Source organism: Aaosphaeria arxii (assembly GCF_010015735.1).
Source record: "Aaosphaeria arxii CBS 175.79 unplaced genomic scaffold BU24scaffold_3, whole genome shotgun sequence".
In the NCBI taxonomy this organism is placed as follows: Eukaryota; Fungi; Ascomycota; class Dothideomycetes; order Pleosporales; genus Aaosphaeria; species Aaosphaeria arxii.
In genome coordinates, this window is record NW_022983476.1 from 4,157,215 (window position 1) to 4,176,840 (window position 19,626).

General features: G+C 49.4%; 6 protein-coding genes across 6 annotated transcripts; 3 read left to right on the forward strand and 3 right to left on the reverse strand.

Annotated features, from left to right (window-relative positions):
• Window positions 1-75: 75 nt before the first annotated feature.
• BU24DRAFT_440932 (TPR-like protein) lies at window positions 76-3,936 on the forward strand. Its single transcript, XM_033530401.1, has 3 exons — window positions 76-454; window positions 505-662; window positions 710-3,936. Exons 1-3 carry the CDS (start codon window positions 212-214, stop codon window positions 3,744-3,746), a joined length of 3,438 nt encoding a protein of 1,145 aa, XP_033386679.1. The 5' UTR covers window positions 76-211; the 3' UTR covers window positions 3,747-3,936.
• A 48-nt stretch (window positions 3,937-3,984) lies between these two features.
• On the reverse strand, window positions 3,985-5,342 carry BU24DRAFT_449806 (OTU-domain-containing protein). The gene has a single exon (XM_033530974.1). The coding sequence runs from the start codon at window positions 5,114-5,116 to the stop codon at window positions 4,133-4,135; it is 984 nt and encodes a 327-aa protein (XP_033386680.1). The 5' UTR covers window positions 5,117-5,342; the 3' UTR covers window positions 3,985-4,132.
• A 136-nt stretch (window positions 5,343-5,478) lies between these two features.
• BU24DRAFT_368763 (Bromodomain-containing protein) lies at window positions 5,479-8,657 on the forward strand. Its single transcript, XM_033524381.1, has 3 exons — window positions 5,479-5,712; window positions 5,770-7,300; window positions 7,354-8,657. Exons 1-3 carry the CDS (start codon window positions 5,558-5,560, stop codon window positions 8,329-8,331), a joined length of 2,664 nt encoding a protein of 887 aa, XP_033386681.1. The 5' UTR covers window positions 5,479-5,557; the 3' UTR covers window positions 8,332-8,657.
• Window positions 8,399-9,480, reverse strand: BU24DRAFT_491323 (uncharacterized protein). The gene is made up of 2 exons (XM_033533784.1): window positions 8,885-9,480; window positions 8,399-8,779 (listed from the first exon to the last, which is right to left on the reverse strand). The coding sequence occupies exons 1-2, from the start codon at window positions 9,066-9,068 to the stop codon at window positions 8,487-8,489; spliced, it is 477 nt and encodes a 158-aa protein (XP_033386682.1). The 5' UTR covers window positions 9,069-9,480; the 3' UTR covers window positions 8,399-8,486.
• A 135-nt stretch (window positions 9,481-9,615) lies between these two features.
• On the forward strand, window positions 9,616-11,732 carry BU24DRAFT_421328 (uncharacterized protein). Its single transcript, XM_033527702.1, has 6 exons — window positions 9,616-9,787; window positions 9,840-9,932; window positions 9,986-10,104; window positions 10,160-10,388; window positions 10,470-10,570; window positions 10,620-11,732. The coding sequence occupies exons 1-6, from the start codon at window positions 9,736-9,738 to the stop codon at window positions 11,346-11,348; spliced, it is 1,323 nt and encodes a 440-aa protein (XP_033386683.1). The 5' UTR covers window positions 9,616-9,735; the 3' UTR covers window positions 11,349-11,732.
• Window positions 11,733-16,610: 4,878 nt separating this feature from the next.
• On the reverse strand, window positions 16,611-18,553 carry BU24DRAFT_479759 (MFS general substrate transporter; the record flags this gene model as incomplete). Its single annotated transcript, XM_033533096.1, has 3 exons — window positions 16,611-17,653; window positions 17,707-18,059; window positions 18,106-18,553. 3 exons carry the CDS (start codon window positions 18,551-18,553, stop codon window positions 16,862-16,864), a joined length of 1,593 nt encoding a protein of 530 aa, XP_033386684.1. The 3' UTR covers window positions 16,611-16,861.
• Between the last annotated feature and the right edge of the window lie 1,073 nt (window positions 18,554-19,626).

The window sequence follows — 19,626 nt, forward strand, 5'->3', positions numbered from 1 at the left end:
GAGATCATGACGTTGCGTCGTTAGTGCCAAAACTCTAATTCAGCCCTACCAAACAAACAACCCCACGGTCAACCCATTGCTTCCATCTCGACAGCGCCGCAACTTTCGCGGCTTACGCGTACCATATATCAGTCTCGTTACTTTATCACTTTTCATTTGGCATCTGTTTCAGAGCCAAGTTTTCTGTACGGCAAGGGCATACGCGACTGGCATGGCTTCACATGCGGACAGTGCGCACGATCTGCTGGATCTAGATATTCAGACTCTGCGCCAATTCGTCCAGTTCTTCCCAAACAAAGGCCTCTCAAAAGTCTTAACAGGATATCTAAGTAGTGGAATCTCGAAATACCCACTTTCCGATGAAGCTCCTGATGAGCCTGATCTCAGCGAAGGTGGGGTTTCGCTAACACGAAATGCACCCCTCTCGCAACAAGATTGCCTGGAGCTGATGAGCGTAAGACGTTCGACCGCCAATATTGATTGTGAATACTGAATTTGTATCAGGAAGGCTTGGAAGAGGCAAAACGCTCTCCGCTCGCCCACTGCCTGGTAGGCGACTACTGGCTCTCATTGGAAGAATACGAGGCTGCTGTGGAGACCACTCGAAAAGGGCTGAAACTTGCTGCTACTGAGGCCAAAAAGACTGACCTTACATTTCAAAGGTATATTTTGTGCTGTTATATTTGTCGATTGTCATTCACATCATTAGGGTAAAGGATGCACTGAGCAGTACGCTCGCCACAGCTCTAGTGTACTACCAGGCGCCACGGAATCATGCAGAAGCAAAGAAAATATTTCGTTCCATATTAGACCGGAAGCCTCACTTTACCAGTGCTCTGATAGGAATTGGTCTCATTCTAGAGGAAGAGGAAGAATATGGTGAAGCGGTTGAGTTTCTCGAGCAAGCTCTATCCCAAGACCTATCAAACGGACGTATTGGTGCTGAAGCGGCGTGGTGTCAAGCTCTCAATGGCGACTACCAGGCCGGATTGGATCGATTACAGGAATACCTCGAATACCCTCAAATGGATGCCTCAAATCAGCGCGGTCGAGAATTGCGAGCGCAAACGTTGTACCGCATCGGAGTGTGTTTGTGGGAGCTGGATCCTTCCAAAACTGCACGGAAAAGTCGACAAGGTGCATATTCGAGATTTCTCGCCGCCATCAAGGCCAATCCCAATTATGCTCCACCGTATACAAAACTTGGCGAATTCTATGAAGACTACAACAAGGACCGCAAAAGAGCTCGGCAGTGTTTTCAAAAGGCCTTTGAACTTTCTCCCTCTGAGATACTAGCGGCTGAACGCCTCGCCCGATCCTTTGCAGACCAGGGCGAATGGGACATCGTGGAGGTCGTATCTCAACGAGTTGTGGATTCCGGCAAAGTTCGTCCTGCTCCAGGCTCAAAGAAGAAAGGCGTGAGCTGGCCTTTCTCAGCACTCGGTGTAGTGCAAATGAACAAGCAAGAGTATCAGAAGAGCATCGTTTCCTTCCTGTCGGCCTTGCGCATCAGTCCAGACGATTATCATTCGTATGTTGGTCTTGGTGAGAGTTACCACAATTCTGGGCGCTACAATTCCGCGTCACGTGCATTCAACTATGCTGAAAACCCAACTGATGGAGTCGTTATGAAGAAGAGCGAAGGTGCAAATTGGTTTACCAAGTACATGCTGGCCAATGTCAACCGAGAGCTGAGTGAGTTTGATGAGGCAATCAAAGGCTACGAGGAAGTCTTGAACGAAAAGTCAGAAGAATTTGGTGTTTCCATCGCATTGTTGCAGACACTTGTGGAGAAGAGTTGGCGATGCGTGGACAGTGGTTTCTTCGGCGAAGCTTCTGCCAGTGCACAACGTGCGATCGAAGTGGCGATTTCGATCACCAAATATAAACCCGAAGCATTCAATCTTTGGAAAGCTGTCGGCGATGCTGTTTCCATATTCACATGGGTACAGGAGAAGTTGAACACAGTCTCACTTGCAACGGTAGAGAGCCTTCTCCGGGCACCTACAAGCAGCGAAACCCAGGTCGATTATGATTCGCATCTCGAATTAGATGACATCGGTTCTTCACAGTTGGCACAAATCGGAAAAGCTGATCAGTCAAACCTCAAGCCTAGTGAATTATTGACCATGGTGCTCCATGCTTCTATTCTAGCCCAGAAGAGGGCAATAATTAGCTGTGTCGGCGATGTTCACGCTCAAGCTGTGGCCTGGTACAATCTAGGCTGGACCGAGTACCGAGCACATGTGTGTTTAGAACAAGAGCAGGAAAACCAGGGCCTGACAACCTTCTTGCGCGCAGCCATCAAATGCTTCAAGCGTGCCATCGAGCTAGAGGCAGGAAACTCCGAGTTTTGGAACTCACTGGGTGTCATTACCACAACGCTCAATCCAAAAGTTGCCCAACATGCATTTGTGCGATCTCTGCACCTGAACGAGCGCAGTGTGCGGGCATGGACGAACTTGGGAACACTATATTTACTCCAAAGTGACCAGGAGCTAGCACATACCGCCTTCTCCCGTGCACAATCGACTGATCCGGATTATGCCTTGGCTTGGGTAGGAGAGGGTATCGTCGCTCTTTTATGCGGCGATGCGAACGAAGCACTGAATCACTTCACTCATGCATTCGAGTTATCGGAGTCTTCCTATCTGATCACCAAGCGTCAATACGCCGTCTCAACATTCGACCACCTAATATCATCGCCATCAGCTTCGAACAACATTACACACCTTATTCAACCCCTGTTTGCGCTGCATCAATTAAGGTTCCAAGCGCCTTATGATATACCTCATAATCACCTTGCAGCACTCTTCTTGGAGAGGATCGGTAACCACGAAGCTGCCATTAAAGCTTTGAACTCCATCTGTGAGACTACAGAGCAAGAGTATGAGACCTCTGAGGCTATTTCTGCTCTCGCACGCTATGCACAAGCCAAGACTGATCTAGCACGCAATCTGCTTGCTACCAACTCCTACTCCTCTGCTGTCGAAGAAGCCGAGACTGCCATCGATCTTCTTTCGGACTTCGAGGACGAATCCGTCCTCTCATCAAATGCTTTAGCCAAAACCAGGCTCTCAGCCAGGTTGACCGCAGGTCTTTCTCACTACTACCTGCAAGATATCGATGCTAGCATACCTTACTTCCGCACATCGTTGGAGGAGAGTCAATCAGACCCAGACATCATTTGCCTCCTCGCAGAAGTCCTGTGGGCGACTGGCAAGGAGCACGAGAAAGACATCGCCCGGGAGCAGCTGTTTGCTGCTGTCGAAGGATCTGGAAGACACGTTGGCATTGTCACGCTTCTAGGAGCAATGGCAGTTGTAGACGATGATGTTGAGACATGCGAGGCCGTTCTCGAAGATCTATCCGCCCTACGTACGGACCGTAACCTCGACTCGCACCAACTTGCTCGTGTAGAGAAGATCTGCGAAGCTATAGCCATACTAACCGGTGGCGAGCAGGAGGCTCTGAATGAGATTAAGCGTAGCGTCATGCTCAATCCATGGAAATACCAAGGGTGGCAAGACCTCGCTGAAGCGACAGACGAGAGCTACGCCGGTATCATGGCTAGAGAAACGGCAAGAAGGAATGTACCGCCTGTGGGCGATTTAGATGCCACCGGTCTGGCAACTGCTTTTGCGGGCACTGGGTTGGTGGCTGATGCTCAGAGATGTGTTATGCTTGCTCCATGGAGAAAAGAGAGTTGGACCAGTCTTGCGGATACACTCAGTGGAAGTGCTTGATTACCAATCTTGACAACGCCTGAACACTGGAGTGCTTTACGTTACCTGCTTTTGTATGCATGCACTACAAGCGGCGAACCTAGTATCATGGGCATTGTATCCAATTGGAGCTGTCTACACCGTCTCTCGGTGCGTAAAGCGTTAGTACTCGAAATTCAAATACCAATGAAAATATACCACAATTATCAATGCACTCATCATCTGTCTTCACACATTCGGTGTCTGGCATGAGGGATCGACGCTAGTTCCGATCTATAAGGAAAATATGTATAATTATGTGCTGTACCAATGATTTATTGTGAAGCCCCCCTCTGCAGCTATCTGGGTATATGTCTGAAATATATAATGAATAGGTCATAGATAAAATGTCGAACAATGCTGAGAACCTAGTTACCTTCACCAAAATCTGTATGACCTGTCTGTTCCGCATGCTTTACTGCACCTCTTTCGCCATTCCCGGTCCAGCCGCAGGTGTTGCATTTGATATCGAATTTTTGTGTATCTGTATAGTAATGTTTCTTGGCAAGTTCGGAGCATAGTTGGACTGCCGCTTGCAAGATTGCATCATCATTCGAATCGAAGAGTTTAATGTCGGAGTCGGCGTCAAGGGTGGAAGCACCGTCAGGCACAAAAGCAACCGTGTCATAATGAATCCCAGAGTACACCAGAATGCAGCGTCGCGGACTTCCCTCGTTAAATCTGTCAACGCGTTGATCTTGCACGTTGATACTGCAGATCTCCACACCGAACTCCTGAGACAAGATGCTGAGCTCAATACCGCCACCCCACGAGTCGGGGTACTGTATCCACTGGCAGTATTCATCGGGCTTCCTCTGTAATATTGCCTCGTTGAATCTTTCGGGGTCTGCTTGAATTGCTTGGGCGACGAGAGACCGCAGCTCGGTCATTCCATCTAGCGAGTCGGACAAGACTGCACTCCCCAAAGCTCGGAACATGCAGGAGTTGTCATCTGGCATGACTCTTAAGACAATAGTCCCACCACGCGAAGGTACAGGCACGTCGGGCGTGTCCTTCAGCTCCGTGTTCTGTTTCCGCTTGAGAGACAATGGCGCGGATTGCGACTGCTCGCTTGTTCCCTCCGACTGCACCCGTTCGCTCGGATCACCAGTTTCTTGTGCGATAACTATGATCTGTGCGCCGTTGAGCTTGAGGTCGGTGTCGGCTAGTTTCGTGGGCATGCCATATAATGAGGGATCTAGTGGTTGCGGAGGAAACCCCCACTTCAACGTGAAGAGTGGCAGCTCTGTTTTCTCCGTTATGAGGGTGAGAAGATCAGATACAGCAGCATCATCAGCAAGCGAGAGTGTATGCTGCCCGTTTGGAGCTCGTAATCGAATTCGTATCGGCATGTCGTGCTACGGAGGTATGTATAGGTTGGTTGAAGGTCGGTCGGTGGGCAACAGTCGGAACTATGTCGCGAAGGATTGTGAATGTATCTACGACAAAGGTCTAGGGAGAAGAAAACGGAGAACTATATGAGGGCAAATATAGAACCTTGTGGAATGTGAAAGATGGCGGGGTCAAAGGTTGATGTCGATTAGAAAGCACTGAACAAATGGTCGTAGCTAGTTAATGAAGCTCCCGGAACGTCGATACCGAGGCCGGAAAGCGCCACCCTGTGTCGATCACGGAGGGCAGGTTCAACCGACAGAAAGCTCGGACCATGCCTTTTCGCGACTGCATCCACGTCTTCCAACACGCCCTTGCGACGCGCAAGTGAAAGCGCATTGCCTCCGTGTCGCGCATCCGCACAATCACTTGGTACATTCGAATACGGTTCATTGATCAAGATGGCATCGGCACGCGCACCAAGCTCGACGCCTGTACCAACAACAGAGGCTGCTGATCCTCCGGCAACCGATGGCGCACCTTCAACTGTCACCGATGACGAATGGAAGGGTATGTCTACAGTCCTGAACAATATATATGCGCATAGGGTTGAAGAGTAAGTAACTGCGACCGACATACGCTTTTGGCCATATAGATTGACCCCATTTGTTAGTGATTATGACCCTACGAACCTCTTCCACCGAAAAGTCAACAAGCGCCAATTACCAGATTACTATGAAGTAATCAAAGAGCCGGTGGCTCTGAGCACTATCAAAATGAAAGTTGCGAAACGTGAATATAAAAACTTTGCCGAGTTTGTTCGCGACTTCGCTTTGGTACCACACAATGCTCAGGTCTACAACAGACAGGATTCACAGGCTTACGTAGATGCGCTGGAGGTGAAGAGGGTGTTAGAAGAGGAGCTCAAGAAACTGGTGGAAGAGAAGCTTATCACAGAGGAGACTGCGACACTACCATACCTAGGAGAGATCCCCGAGCAAGACCCGCTGCCACCTGATGAAGAAGAGGAGGAAGAGGACGAGGATGATGAAGAGGAAGATGAGGACGACGAAGACGACGATGATGATGAGAATAAGCGCAAAAGGAGGCGAGGTCCAAGATCAACAGCAGCTATCACCAAACGCGAATCTGGTGTGAAACCGAAAGATGATATGGGCAAAGACGATCCTGAAGCGAGGAAGAAGCGAGGCCGACCCCCACGAGTTGACACGCCAATGGAAGCAAGAATCAAGGCCATCATGAAAGGCATTAGGAAGCCGCGAAACTCGGAGAACAAGCTCATGGTGTCTGCTTTCGAGCGAGTGCCTGACAAATCTGTCATGCCAGAATACCATGCCGAAATCAAGACGCCTATGGCAATGGACGTCCTGAAAAAGAAGTTGAAGCGGAAGAAGTACAACTCGGTTGATCATTTTATGGTGGACGTTGAGCTGATGTTCGAGAACGCCAAACGGTACAACGAAGAAACAAGTGAGATCTACAAAGATGCTGTGTACCTTCAGAAAGAAGCTCGCAGGATCGCAGAAGAAGAGAAGCAGAAGCCTGATGCTGACTATGGAATGGACGATGGACGCATTCCCATGCCCAACGGCATTCTTCACAACGGAGAACTCTGGAAGGTTGGTGATTGGGTCCATATCCAAAATCCAAATGACCTTACGAAGCCCGTTGTCGCCCAAATATACCGTACTTGGCAAGATTCAGACGGCGCTAGATGGGTGAATGCTTGCTGGTACTATCGACCCGAGCAGACGGTGCACAGATTCGACAGGCACTTTTTGGAGAACGAGGTCGTGAAAACTGGTCAATATCGCGATCATCGCATTGACGAAGTTGTGGATCGATGTTTTGTCATGTTCATCACGCGATTCAACAAGGGTCGTCCACGCGATTTCCCGGCTGACAAAGAGATCTATGTTTGTGAAGCGCGATATAATGAGGAGAAACACAAGCTCAACAAGATCAAAACCTGGGCAAGCTGTCTCCCAGATGAAGTTCGTGATAAGGACTACGTCATGGATCTATTTGAGGCACCAAAGAAGCTCAAGAAGGTCCCCAGCCCAATCGCCTATCTATTAAAAGACGACCAAAAGGAAACCGACGATCTTCCAAAACCAGAGTGGGGTGCTGAAAACGCTCCACCAAAAATCGGCGCCGTACACCGACGTCCTCGAGATCCGAAGGTAAGTTTCACATTGTACAATACGTATATATCTAGGCATTAACAGTTTCTCAGGACTCTCCACCGCCCGAACCCACACCTTCACCTCCGCCACAGCCCCCGCCTGCTCCGGCTATGACTACGCCAACCCTCCCACCTCAGGTGCCCAACGGGTACGGTGCAGAGACGCAGCGAAGCTATTCAATTGCCCAAGCGCCAGTAGCAACACCTGTGCCAGCACCCACTCCACAACCGCATAATGCACAAATCGCATACACCCCAACTCATTCGACGCATTACCCTACACATTCCGCGTCGCCCGTCCCTCATGTGGCACAAAATCCACCTCAGCAGCCCGCGAACTTCCAGAATATCATGCCATTCCAAACACCTCAGCCTCCCCCGCAGGTGCCCCAATACGCATCCTCACGCCCTGCTCCAACATTTCAGCAGCCGTTGATGCAACAACCTCCCATGGGTTATAAAGCCCCCCAGCCGGTCGAGGTGTATGTTCTTAGCGATCATGCAAACAGCCAAATACCTCCGGAAATTCGCGAGCAGTTTCAGCGTGATGAGCAGGGCCGAATCCTATTCTTTACTGCTCCACCTCTCAATACTACATCCGTAGTGAAGAAGGAAGGAAGCGCACTTGGCCATTCGGCTAAGTATCTTGCAGCCAAAGCCAAAAAGGAAGCCTTGCGTGCAGAGAAACGGAAAGCTCAGGCAGCAGGCGCTGATGAGAGCGAGGCTGCGACGAAGAGGGCATGCGTTGAAGCTTCAGACAAATTCAACCGTGAACTGTCAGAGCTAAGATTTCAGGCTATACATGCCCTGGAAGATCAGCTTGCCATTACAACAAAGCAAGAACTGGAGGCCCTATTCCCCGGTCGTATCAGTAAAGAAAGCATTGTGCAGAGTATCGAGAATCTCAGTGCTATCCAAAGCGAAGCAATTGCAAGGAATCTAGACCGCGAAGCAAAGCGCGAGAAGGAGAAGAGCACTAAGCATATTCCCATCACGGGTATGACAGTAAGGTTGGAGGAAAGGTTTTAAGGAACCAGGTTCCTTGCACATGACATAATACGGGTATTCTGAGACTCACGGGGAGCGGGCGTTTAAGGAGCGGAACTCGTATTTTTCCTACGGTGACATTTGTAGTTGTACTACTAGCAGAAATGGAAAGTCCATAAGTACCAACGACTCGGGAACTATTCATGCTTGAGGTTGAGAGACTGCTCTGCGTTCTTGAACGCAGCCAACATTTCCGCTGGATCAGTCCAAACCCTGACTGATCCGAGCTTCTCGACTCCGTCTTCCTCCTTAACGATGAAGCGTGCAGTAAAATCCATGCCAACCACGTTACCATCCTTTAGTACATCATTGAAGCGACCCAAAACGGCAAAATCGGTGTCTGGCGAAGAGGTCGAAACAAAAGTTCCCGAGACAGTGTGCCAGCGAGACTCCAATGCCGGATGGAGTTTGGCATGCACGGTAGCAAGCTCTATGAAATTGGTCAGTATCAGGCATGTTCATGGATTGTGCAAGAGCAAATTCATGTAGCCATCCGCTATCGCAGTGGAGGTTGGTCGGTGTCCTTGAAACTTACCGTCATGACCGCGTAGAACAACAGTCTCATGCGTCTTGAGAACACCGTCCTTGGTGAACAATCCGACGAAGTCTTTGCCAGACTCTGGCTCAATCTTCATACCGATCTCAAAAAATTTGTTGAGAAGGTGCTGTACACGTGTGGGGAAATTCCCAGCGATGGTGGAAGTTGCAGATTCAGACATGGCGAACTTGATTGGATTCAATTTGATTCTTAAGAAAGAGGACTTCGATTGTGATTGTTGGGGTTCATTGTAGTGAATTGATAGAGGTATATATACAGCTTGAATAAATGGTTGCCTTGAATTGCTTACGACTGCTTGTAAGCGATGCTTAGAATGATATGTTGGTAATATGGTCAATCATGAAGCCATGGAAGCTTTGCGGATTTGAAGATACCGATGAACTCCTCCAGGCATCAAGATTTGACCCTCTCAAGTCCTTGAGATGGAGGCAGATGGGTGTCGTAATATGTGAAGTTAGTATGTGTGGCGAACATAGGATCGGCGTCCGGTTGTTCAGAAACGAACATGGCGGTGATAAGTTGCATACATCACAGGTTTACTGATTGTTGGATGATTTGGTTGCTGTTGAAAGGATGCAGTTGTAGATAGGGAGAAAAGGACATGGAAGTTTGACCTATAGCACCCCTGAAAGACCGCATAAGCAAGCGCTTGCCTAAATTGGAACAGTGACGTCTCGAGATGCCGAGAAATTTCCGTACAGCTTCGGTGCAGTTGTCGTTACAAACACACCACACAACATCTGGAACCTCAGTCCTGCCGCCCACTGTAGTATTTTTGCAAACAGCGCTGGGTACGATGATTTTGGAGATTCTCTCGCGATCTCAGCATGGCGTTTGAGGTATCGTACAACCTCGAAAATGAGCAACAATTCTGGGACGGTTGGTTCGCACCCCCACTACTGCCCGCATTGAAGCTAACAAAACAACATAGAGCTCGACGATATTACGTCAACACGCTGTCAAGAGCACGAGATCATAGACAACGCCTTGCGCTCTTATCTCAATGTCACCACGAATTATAAATGTGCCTTGCGTCCAGCGTCCATTTCCCCGCCGCACCACTGACTCTGTTGCCAGCCGAGTACCTACAAACGGATTACAGCGTGGCGAAATGCACGTTTCGTCTCATAGAAGGCGAGCTATTCAATACACATAAGGAATATGTGCGAAGACAGATAATCTACTGTCTCTTGCAGGTACTGGATACCAGGCTAGCGGGTCACACTGCATCCAAGCTGAATCGAAATACAGGAAGACGATAATCCTACTCTCCACGTGGTCGCTGCGTTCCTTTTGTATGACGGTCGCAATAATGGAACTGATATCACTTTCGAGATGATGCAGAAGGAGGGCGTATTTCCACGTCTGGTGGAGTTGATACGAAGTCCTACCGTGCAGGAAGATACTCGACTGCATCAAATGCTTCTCGAGTTGATGTACGAGTCTTCTCGAATACAGCGGCTTAGTTGGGAGGATTTAAGTGCGTACATCTTCGAGTATGGCAGTCCGAGATTTGCCATGCCGCGATAAGACTCGAGGATGTTAGCTAATTGGCATCCAGTGACCGTGGACGATACTTTCATTCTTTACCTGCTGGACATCATCGAGGGCGTTTCGGACGACGCCGAAGACCCCTACCACTACCCTGTGATTCGCGTGCTGGTAAGAAGCGTCCAAAATCATATCCTTGTTTCTCAGCTGAATTTGGTAGCTGGTTTTGAACGAGCAGTATCTAGTAGCCTCAACAACATACCATGCGAGTGGCAGTGGTAGTGTCACAAACCGCGTCATCAAAGCCTTGTCCACTCATGGAATGACCTACAAGACTTTCGGGTGTAATCTCATCCTGTTGCTGAATCGCGAGTCCGAAACTTCTCTACAGCTCTTGATTCTGAAGGTTCTATACCTTTTGTTCGGCAACACGTCTACCGCCGAGTACTTTTATACCAATGACTTACACGTCCTGGTCGATGTCATCCTCCGCAATCTTATAGATCTCCCTTCCGATTCTGCTAGCACCAATGCGTTGAGACATACGTACCTCAGGGTTCTGCATCCTATTTTGGCGCATAGCCAGATAAGCAAACCTCCTCATTACAAACGCGAAGACATCCTCCGTCTGTTACACCTGCTGGTGACTAGTGGCCATCATTTTGCACCTGTCGACGAAACGACCGTGCGGCTCGTCAAACGTTGTACCTCGGTGCAATGGTTGCAAATCACCCCAACCACTGCGAGCAACGCGGCAGACTCGAATGGAGAAGCTTTGGCACAATTACCGGAAAGCAGCAGCTCGGTTGGAAAGGGACAAAAAGAATTCGCTCGACGGACACTTGGTATGAGTGTCGACGACGGTAGTGAGAGCTCGACCAGCGTCCTGGCGATTGCGGAGCACACCGAGAAACCTGGAGTTCAAACGCCAAGTCGAGGAAACCAATGACACGAGGCTTTGCACACAAATTAACGTATCTCGAATTCAAAGAAGGGTACGAAACCAGGGATTCGTCCTAACAAAAGTCAAGTTGCACATGTCGCAGCTTCCAACTGTACAGCCGATTAGCGTAGGTGTTTTCTGTTCTTTTCTTTTCTGTTCTTATCTTACGGATATGAGGTACTTTCTCGTACTTGCATTGATGGCGTTTTCTGAAGATCTGAAGCGTTGCAGTCATGATTTTCGTCTGTCCACTTCGTGCAAATAATGCACAAATCTTTCTTGCTTCTTTGCGTCTCTCTTACAAGTCTAATCGTTCTCCTGTTCATCTTTGCATTCCCCAATCTCTTCCCCTCTGCTGAGTTAGTTTTCCCAATACACCTACCCTATCACTTTGAAAATTCAGATAATCGCGCATCATCTTGGCAAAGCCCTCCAATTTCAACGAACCACCTGCTACATTGTCCCTCGGGAAATCTTCCCCTCACACACGATTTGAGAAGAAATCTACCAAGCGCTCTATCCAGAAGCATATCCCTTTGCACGACAGGAATGGCCTGTTGAGGCAATTTACCCACCATGCCAAGATGCCCAGGCCTGCTTCCCTTCCTCACTCTTTTCTACCAGACACTGTCGAAGTCTGCATACTTCTTTCCACCGTATTTCCACCCGACGGGGCTGAGTGTGGCAATCAGGATCAAACATCTTACGAATCAAGACCGGCGAGACATCGCCGACGGTGTGACGAGTGGAGCTCGCACTGCATAGCTCTTGGCTTCCGCCGTCAAAAGGGTCAAAGCGTGAGCATACAATAAGTGCCCAATGTCTTGTCCCGGCTTCAGTAAACCTTTCTTCGGGGTTCACAAAGTATCTGCAAAGTGTTGTCCAAGGCCTTCGGGAGATAGTCACATGGATCAGACACTGCCAAAATCTACAAGCTTTCACCTCCTGAGTAAGTCCAGCTCATACTAGGCACTCGGAGAGTGAGAAATCAAGCTTCACTCATGTTTCGAACCATTAAGTTTACGAAGTATTTGATTGGCATCCAGTTACAGGTTGTCAATAGTTCTCCTGGTCCATCAATGACATATACTATCTTACTCAAATCACAAATGATGATATCGTCATAATTCACGCAGTCTCTTACCACGCAGTAAAGATAACGATCTGAAAATAAAATGCTTGCATGGGAGCATCATTGGCATCGCTTTCTTGTGCACTATCCAAGGCAGCTTGTGTATTATTGTCTTCCAGGATGCATTGCGTTTAATCCATGAAGGGGCTGGTCTGCTAGTCCGCCATGCAAGTATGACCGTGAGGCTTGCATTGCCCAATATGAATCTGGCCCCACATAACTCTTCGACGAGAGTCCGATGCAGAAGGCCAAATCAAGGGCGGAATGTGGAGGTTTCCTCCCGATGCCCAGTCTTTATAGTCAGCGGACTATTGCAGTGTGGGAGCATGGATATCTCTGCCCTTTCCTTTGGAACTCCTGTGCCTTCAATGCCCGCCAAGTTGTAATCACTCACTTCCGAATTACCGGTATGGACACCTCTCGCACAAATCTCAATTGCCGGAGACGGAATTTGCCTTTTCTGAACCCTCACATTGAGTAGGGTATTCGACAAGGGGCGCCGACAAAGACATGCAGGTATTCAGGTACTCGCGACTGGGGATATACGCTGAATGATACCCAATACAGCAGGTGAGACGGGCATAGCTACTCCTTGTTGCTACAAACGGTACCACCACATTGAAGACGTATCAATTGTGGCTATTTCCCCAAGAATTATGTATTGAATGTACAGTTCCGTATGCACTCCACATTCCAGAGTCAACAGGATTTGATATCGAAATCTCGATGATTGAGATCCTACCGGCTTATGCAGCGCTCAAACAACACCATTACAGGCTTTTGCGAACATGTAACGGAGTGTGACCTGGTCTCGGGCTGATCAAGAAGATCAAAAGCTTTGTTTTGCGGTTTCTCACTGCCTAGAGGTACGACGAATCTTGGAACTACCGTTGCCCATTACGCCTAGCTGCTAGGCTATGGGTGTTATTTCTTTGTCTCGTTGAAACAACCACCATAGTTGAGTGGCTTCTATCGTTTTTCTAGATTCTACCAAGAAACCAAAAATTTGCCGTTGGCTAGGCCACATGAAGTGCAGAGGCCCTCGGGATGCATCGAAATCTTCCTGCAGTTCGTATGGCTACAATACAGAGTATCTACTTTTCGAGACTTTGCATTCACGGAAGCCAATATGTAGAAGCTTCCAGCTTGGAGCCTCCAAGAGTCCTCTCTGGCGGTAAAATCATGCCACTTTACCGTCAAAGATTGGGAAGGATCCAAGATCTCGTTTATCTCGAGAGCTGTGCACTTGCCATCCTCTTTTATTAATTCTCCGCAACAACTGCCCTATTTCCAATTCGAAGTCGCAGTTGCTTACTTTGTTGTGTACGATTGGTGCACAGGTTGTAGTTCTTCCGTCTTGTCCAATGTGTTGGTATTATGACACCACTTTACCCAGCACCAGGTGTGCACATTCCAGCCGACTCACGGCACAAGGATGATTTCCAACACCCGGAGAGGAATTTCTCGATTCGAATACGAGAGGCCATGGTTCATGGCGTTGGGCGAAAACCCTGCACTGATCAAGTATCGCTGCCGTTACGCTGTCTTTTTCGAGTTATGTGCATATTCCGGCTTGGTGATGTTCCAATACAACTCTGCAGCAAGGCAATTCTATCGTGCCTGTTATCCAAGCCTGCGAGGGTTCAATCTAGCATTTTCAACTGCGCTTTACTAGCAGCATTGCACTTGAATTTACTTGCAGCGTCTGGGGTACATCCTTTGCCCACTACTAATGTTACCCCCGTCCCCTCCACCCTAGTCTCGCATCTGTGAGCAAGGTCCAGCCAGCAAGCCGTGGACTTCGGGTGATTGGATCTGATCCTTCGCGAACGCCTTTGCCGCGCACTTTATCTAACTTGGGGTTTAGCCACGGGCACCACATTTTTGAGCCTCTTCGTCTATGCCGGACCCATGATGAGCGACAGTAGGGTTGCTTGGTCTGCCGGCTAGAATAGACCAAGTCCCGTGAGTGCTTTCAATCTCAGCGTCAGCTGGTGCAACATTCATCGTCCGCCATGGCGCATGCTGATCTCACCGTTGCACGCACACGCATATCCATCTGAAATTACGATTTTGCCGAATTCAGTATTGAGACCATGGTCGATTTCATTCGAACAGAAGGTGGGACTACAGTTACTCGAGCGGACTGATGTCGGTGAGCTACGTCAGAGCCTACCCTTCGTGTTGCTATCTGTATCCAATCCCTCCGCGCTGGATCACTGCAAGATGAAAGATCGGGGGCCAGGCCTCTCCCACTTTTGCTTTCTCCGAAAGTCCACACATGTCCTGTAGGGATACGTACTCCTACTATGCAGCCGCCAAGAGCAAACCGGGTTTTCTAGGGACGATCCCATCCAGATACCCACGAAGTCGGCCAAGAATCGGTGCTCACGTTCTTGGATTATTGCAAGTGAACCAGGCGATGCGCAGGATTCTCTCGTGCGCGGACTTTGCCCCAGATTACCTAGCATGGCCAAAAGAGCCCAGCGACCAAACCGGAGGAAAGGTACGTACTCATGATGTCGATCAGCATCTTGACAAATGAACAGATTCAGATACACTGGACTCTCATATTACTGTCGGGCAGTGTTCTTTTCCATCGTTGTTGACTTGGCCACATCTGCTTATAGGAACCAACACGAACCGGTGCACGCCGTACCCGTACTCGTACCATATTATCATCTAGTCAACCGACCCGGTACTTGCAACCATAAGATAATGAAACAGGACCACATCGATTCCCTTCCCCCATGGGGTCAATAAAATGAAAACAAAACAACCGCATTGGCAGCCACAAAAGGTGGCGGATGAGACGCTGCATGCGGCAGTGCAAACAGAACAGCCCTCGCTCGCCCGCCAAGTACACAATATTCGTGAACAGTATAGTGCCCAGCAAGAATCAAGTATTTCCAAGGGCGGCAGCGAAGGCTGAGGTATCAGGGGCATCAAAACGCTTACTTTTACGTCGCTCGCTGAGAAAAGATAACTATACATACGGTGAAGGAATTCACAGATGCTGTTGTCCATGGCCACAGACTTTCCAACCTTGGTTCGTTCCAAACTAAGACAATGATGTTGAGAGGCTCCAGGCTTCAACAAAACCGCTCTTCAACCCCTCCGTCCGCATTTCCACCTGCCCGGTGAATTGCGGCCATGCCGCAGGGGCGTGCCAGATGGGCGTGCCAGATCTGATGTCCGATCTACTCAATCTAACACCGACCCACTGGGTGCAACTAAGACATACTCATAAAAAATCTGCTCACTCTACGACAATATACTTCTTCGTAGCTGCAATAATATACCCCATAATAATAACCACGGAGTCTCCACGACTCCGGCCATATTCAGATTTCCAAAGTACCGAATGCACTCCGTGTCCACCGTCTTTTCGCTCCCCTATTACCCCGGACCCACTCACTCCCCAATCTAAATCATCAGGACAAATGCGTCCGCTGTGCAATACCTAAGGTACAAGGTGATTTACGGTAAACGCTCTCAATATCAACGACACGCTATATGTGCCCCGTGATATAGGTTGTTCCCCTTGCCCCCTCAGGTGCCTCAATCTTGTACCTCTTTGGGCACGGTGGTTGATGCAGCAGCACAGGCTTAGATTTGTTGATTAAACTGTGGAGAATTGATTTCTTGTCCCGGGGGATGTTGTAGTGATCTCAGAAACCAGGGGTGCTAGACACCGAAAGAATTGGTTTCGTTTAGCTGAGAGAGCGATGAGCGATGGTGCCCAATCTATGCTCTTGTGACTTTGACCTACCTGGTTTCCGGGGACCTGTAAGGCTCTTCAGTCGATCATCACGATGTACTCCTGCAGTGTATCCAGCCAGCCAGTGGGAATATCCACATACAATCAAGGTTCAGTGCGAAAATCGCGAGTCAAGTCACGGTCATGATCGGAAGAGCAGACTAGTTCATAGAAAGGATTCGGACTTGAATTTTTTTTTTTCGGCCGTTATCAAGGAACACTAGATGTAGACACGCCGTGTTGCGTCGCGTTTACGCTCGTTCATCTCATGGGAGGAGCAAAATGGAGGGAGACGTGTTGAAGATGAAGGGAAAATATTCTAGATCAATACAACATATGAAGGAGATAGATAAGGGGAAAAGAGACATGATCGTGGGATACCAGCACGTGTGTGATCTGTGTGTGTCAAGGAAAACTACATGTGAATCAGATGGGAAAATAAGGAAATGTCGTTACCAGAAATCTTGAGGTAAAAAAAGAAGGAAAAGTAAGGAGAACAACCTCTGATGCTTGTATCGTACCAAACTCCAATAGAACGCCGAGATGCATTTCCCCCTCCCTCCCGAGGCTAAAAGGGATGGCAATGGGGAGGTGGAATTTTGAAAGGTCGGTGACTGCGACCATGGCTTACACGTTCTTGTCGGAGCCAAGGACGCCATCGGTGTTGCCGACCTCAGCAATCTTTACATCCGAGTTCTGTCGCATCGAGGGGACACGGGTGGTGGCTTCGGAAAGGCCATTTCGGACCTCGTTGTCGCTCTCTGTTTCGTAGCCACCGGAGATCGTCTTCTCGTCCTCGTCGACGTCGCGGAGCGTTCCTCGCATGCGGGCGACTTTGGTCGCTACAAGCTCGCCGTCCTTGCAGGGGAGAGTCCACCTGCAGCCCATCATGCAGAAAGCTGAGATCATAAGGTTGGCGCCTGCCCAGCCTTGTACGGTTATGTAGTCGGAATACTGGGTGACAAGATAGCCGGCGATGACTGGGCCCGTCAAGGCTGGAATGGCTGCCATGCTGTACATCATGCCTACCCACTGTCCCAACTTCGCGTGGCCAATGTGTTTCGAAGAGGGCGTGTTGTACGTGCAGTTGAGGACGTTTGCCATCGAGGCTGGGGGAAGGCCGATGACGGCACCGGAGAAGACGCCAAAGACAACGCAGAAGGCGATGGCTGCGGCGGTCGACCTGGCGAGGGACCAGAGAATGAGCACGAGTAGGGAACAGATGACTTGTGCGATGATGTGCATGTTGAGAGGCCCCGTCTTGTCCGAGAATGCGGCCATGGTGAGGCGACCAACGGTCGAGGCACCATTCATGATGGTGAGCAACCAGAATGTCTGTAGAGGCTTGTCGCTGGATTGTTGGACGTGCATGGGTACAGATGAACCATCACGCGTCCCATAACCAGACACTGCGGCCCACTGCAACTAGTCAGTACACAATTATTCCTATTGATAGGATGGCAAGGGCTCACCTCTTCAAGGTTGAAGAAAACAGGGTAGAATCCGAAGAAGAGAAAGGCAACTGCGGCGGAAAACCAGAGAAAGGACTTGTTCTTGAAGGCTTCGACGTCAATCCAAGTGCCGACAGCCGACCAAGTTTGGGGTTTAGGGTGGGTATGTGCCGGATTGGGGACAGCAAAGAAGAATGAAAAGGCGGACGTCAAGCAAACAAGTCCAGCAACTACTCGTACAGCCTGAACGAAACCCAAAGCCTCAATCAGGTAACGAGTCATTGTAGGATATACAACACCTGCTACGCTAGCACCGCAGGCAACGAAGCCAACGGCCAGTCCTTTCCGGTTTGGAAACCATGTAGCGGCAACTGCTTCCTGTGAGCACCTGTCTTCAACCAACGACTATGAAAGACGTACCTTGAGAGCTTGTAACAAAGTAACAGGCCATGCCTATTCCCACCATGACTCCTTGAGTGCATAGAATGGCACTGTAGTTGGCCATGGCATCCTTATCTTTAGGATGAACTAAGGAAAGAGTGAACATGCCTGCGGGGACGAGGAGGGCACCCGTAGCGATGACAATACGATAGTATCCAGCATCCAATAGTCTACCTACTGGAGTAGAAAAGAGCAAAACCAAGAAGGACTGCATCGAGCCGATCAAGTTCAACTCCAACTGGCCAGTGTTTCGGAGCGAGTTGCCTACATAATACGAAGCAAACGTTCCATAAGCATTGACTAGCCCCCATGAGTTGAACATGAGAAAGAAGCAGCCGGTCCAGCAGGTGTAAGCTCTCCAGTTTCGAGGCCAATTGGGCTCCTCAGGGTGTGGGTCGACTGAGGTGGCCAGTGAAGCTTCGGCCATCGACGCTGTTTCGGTGGTGCAGTTTGACATTGCAACGCTAAACCTTTGATCTCTCTGGTTGCCGCGTTCATTGGAGAACTGGGCATCGACAATGTTTGTAGTGGAATTCATATTTTTGTTGTGGTTGTCGTTTGGTTTGAGGTTGATGTGTATTGAATTGTGTTATGACCAAGGGCGTCTTGCCTGATTTGGGAATTGGAAGATAGTTATGCAGAGAGAAGGGGTGCTCAACACTGATGTGTTGGAGGGGGCGCGCTCGATGTGAACGCGGTAGAGATGTGCTAGACAATAATGGTGAGCCAGTGCTCGGGATGGGCGGGCTTGAAGGCTTAAGAGCATTTCTGGATTAGATACCAAGATCCGGGGGAGGCAAAGATATGACATTGTTTGATAGTAGACAACCCCCCTAAGGATCCACCAGTGCCCAAGCACGCGCGTTGAATTAGCCTCCGTAGTGGCCGCGGGCAGGAGGGCTTTGAGCCATGGTGACGTGGTGGTCAAACCGGCCGTGTAATGGAGAATTAGAGACCGGCACACAAGCAACGCAAGGAAACAGTTCCAAGAATGGCCAAGCAATGAAGGTCCACAGCCAATGTGAACTCCGCAGGGTAGTGAATGTTTGTACAATGAGCTCGGACGCAGTGGGCCAGGAAGCGCCAAGGTATATGATGGTGAGTGATGTGGATGCGGACTATCACGATCCGCTTGGCTTACCGGACGGTGAATTGAGAACCAGAGGAACTGTATTACGGACGGCCATCACGAGGACTTTGCCAGAATCGACAGTATGGCGTTAAAGTTGACAATGGCAGCCTCTCCCTGTCTTGTCCTTGGTGGTTAACGATATCATCAGATGCTTATCTCCTCTCTCTCAACGATTCACATGCAACAGCCATATTTGCGTAGGTCTCCTTTCTTCCTCCTCTTAGTTTCTCGCCTTCCTCCATCACGTTGGACTAGAAGGGTGAGTACCGCAATTGGATGGGGAATTGCGAATTGCTGTGTAGCCACCCAACCTGGTGGACCAAGGAGCGGAGACCGCGGCCCCTCTACCGCGAAACATGGTCATTCAG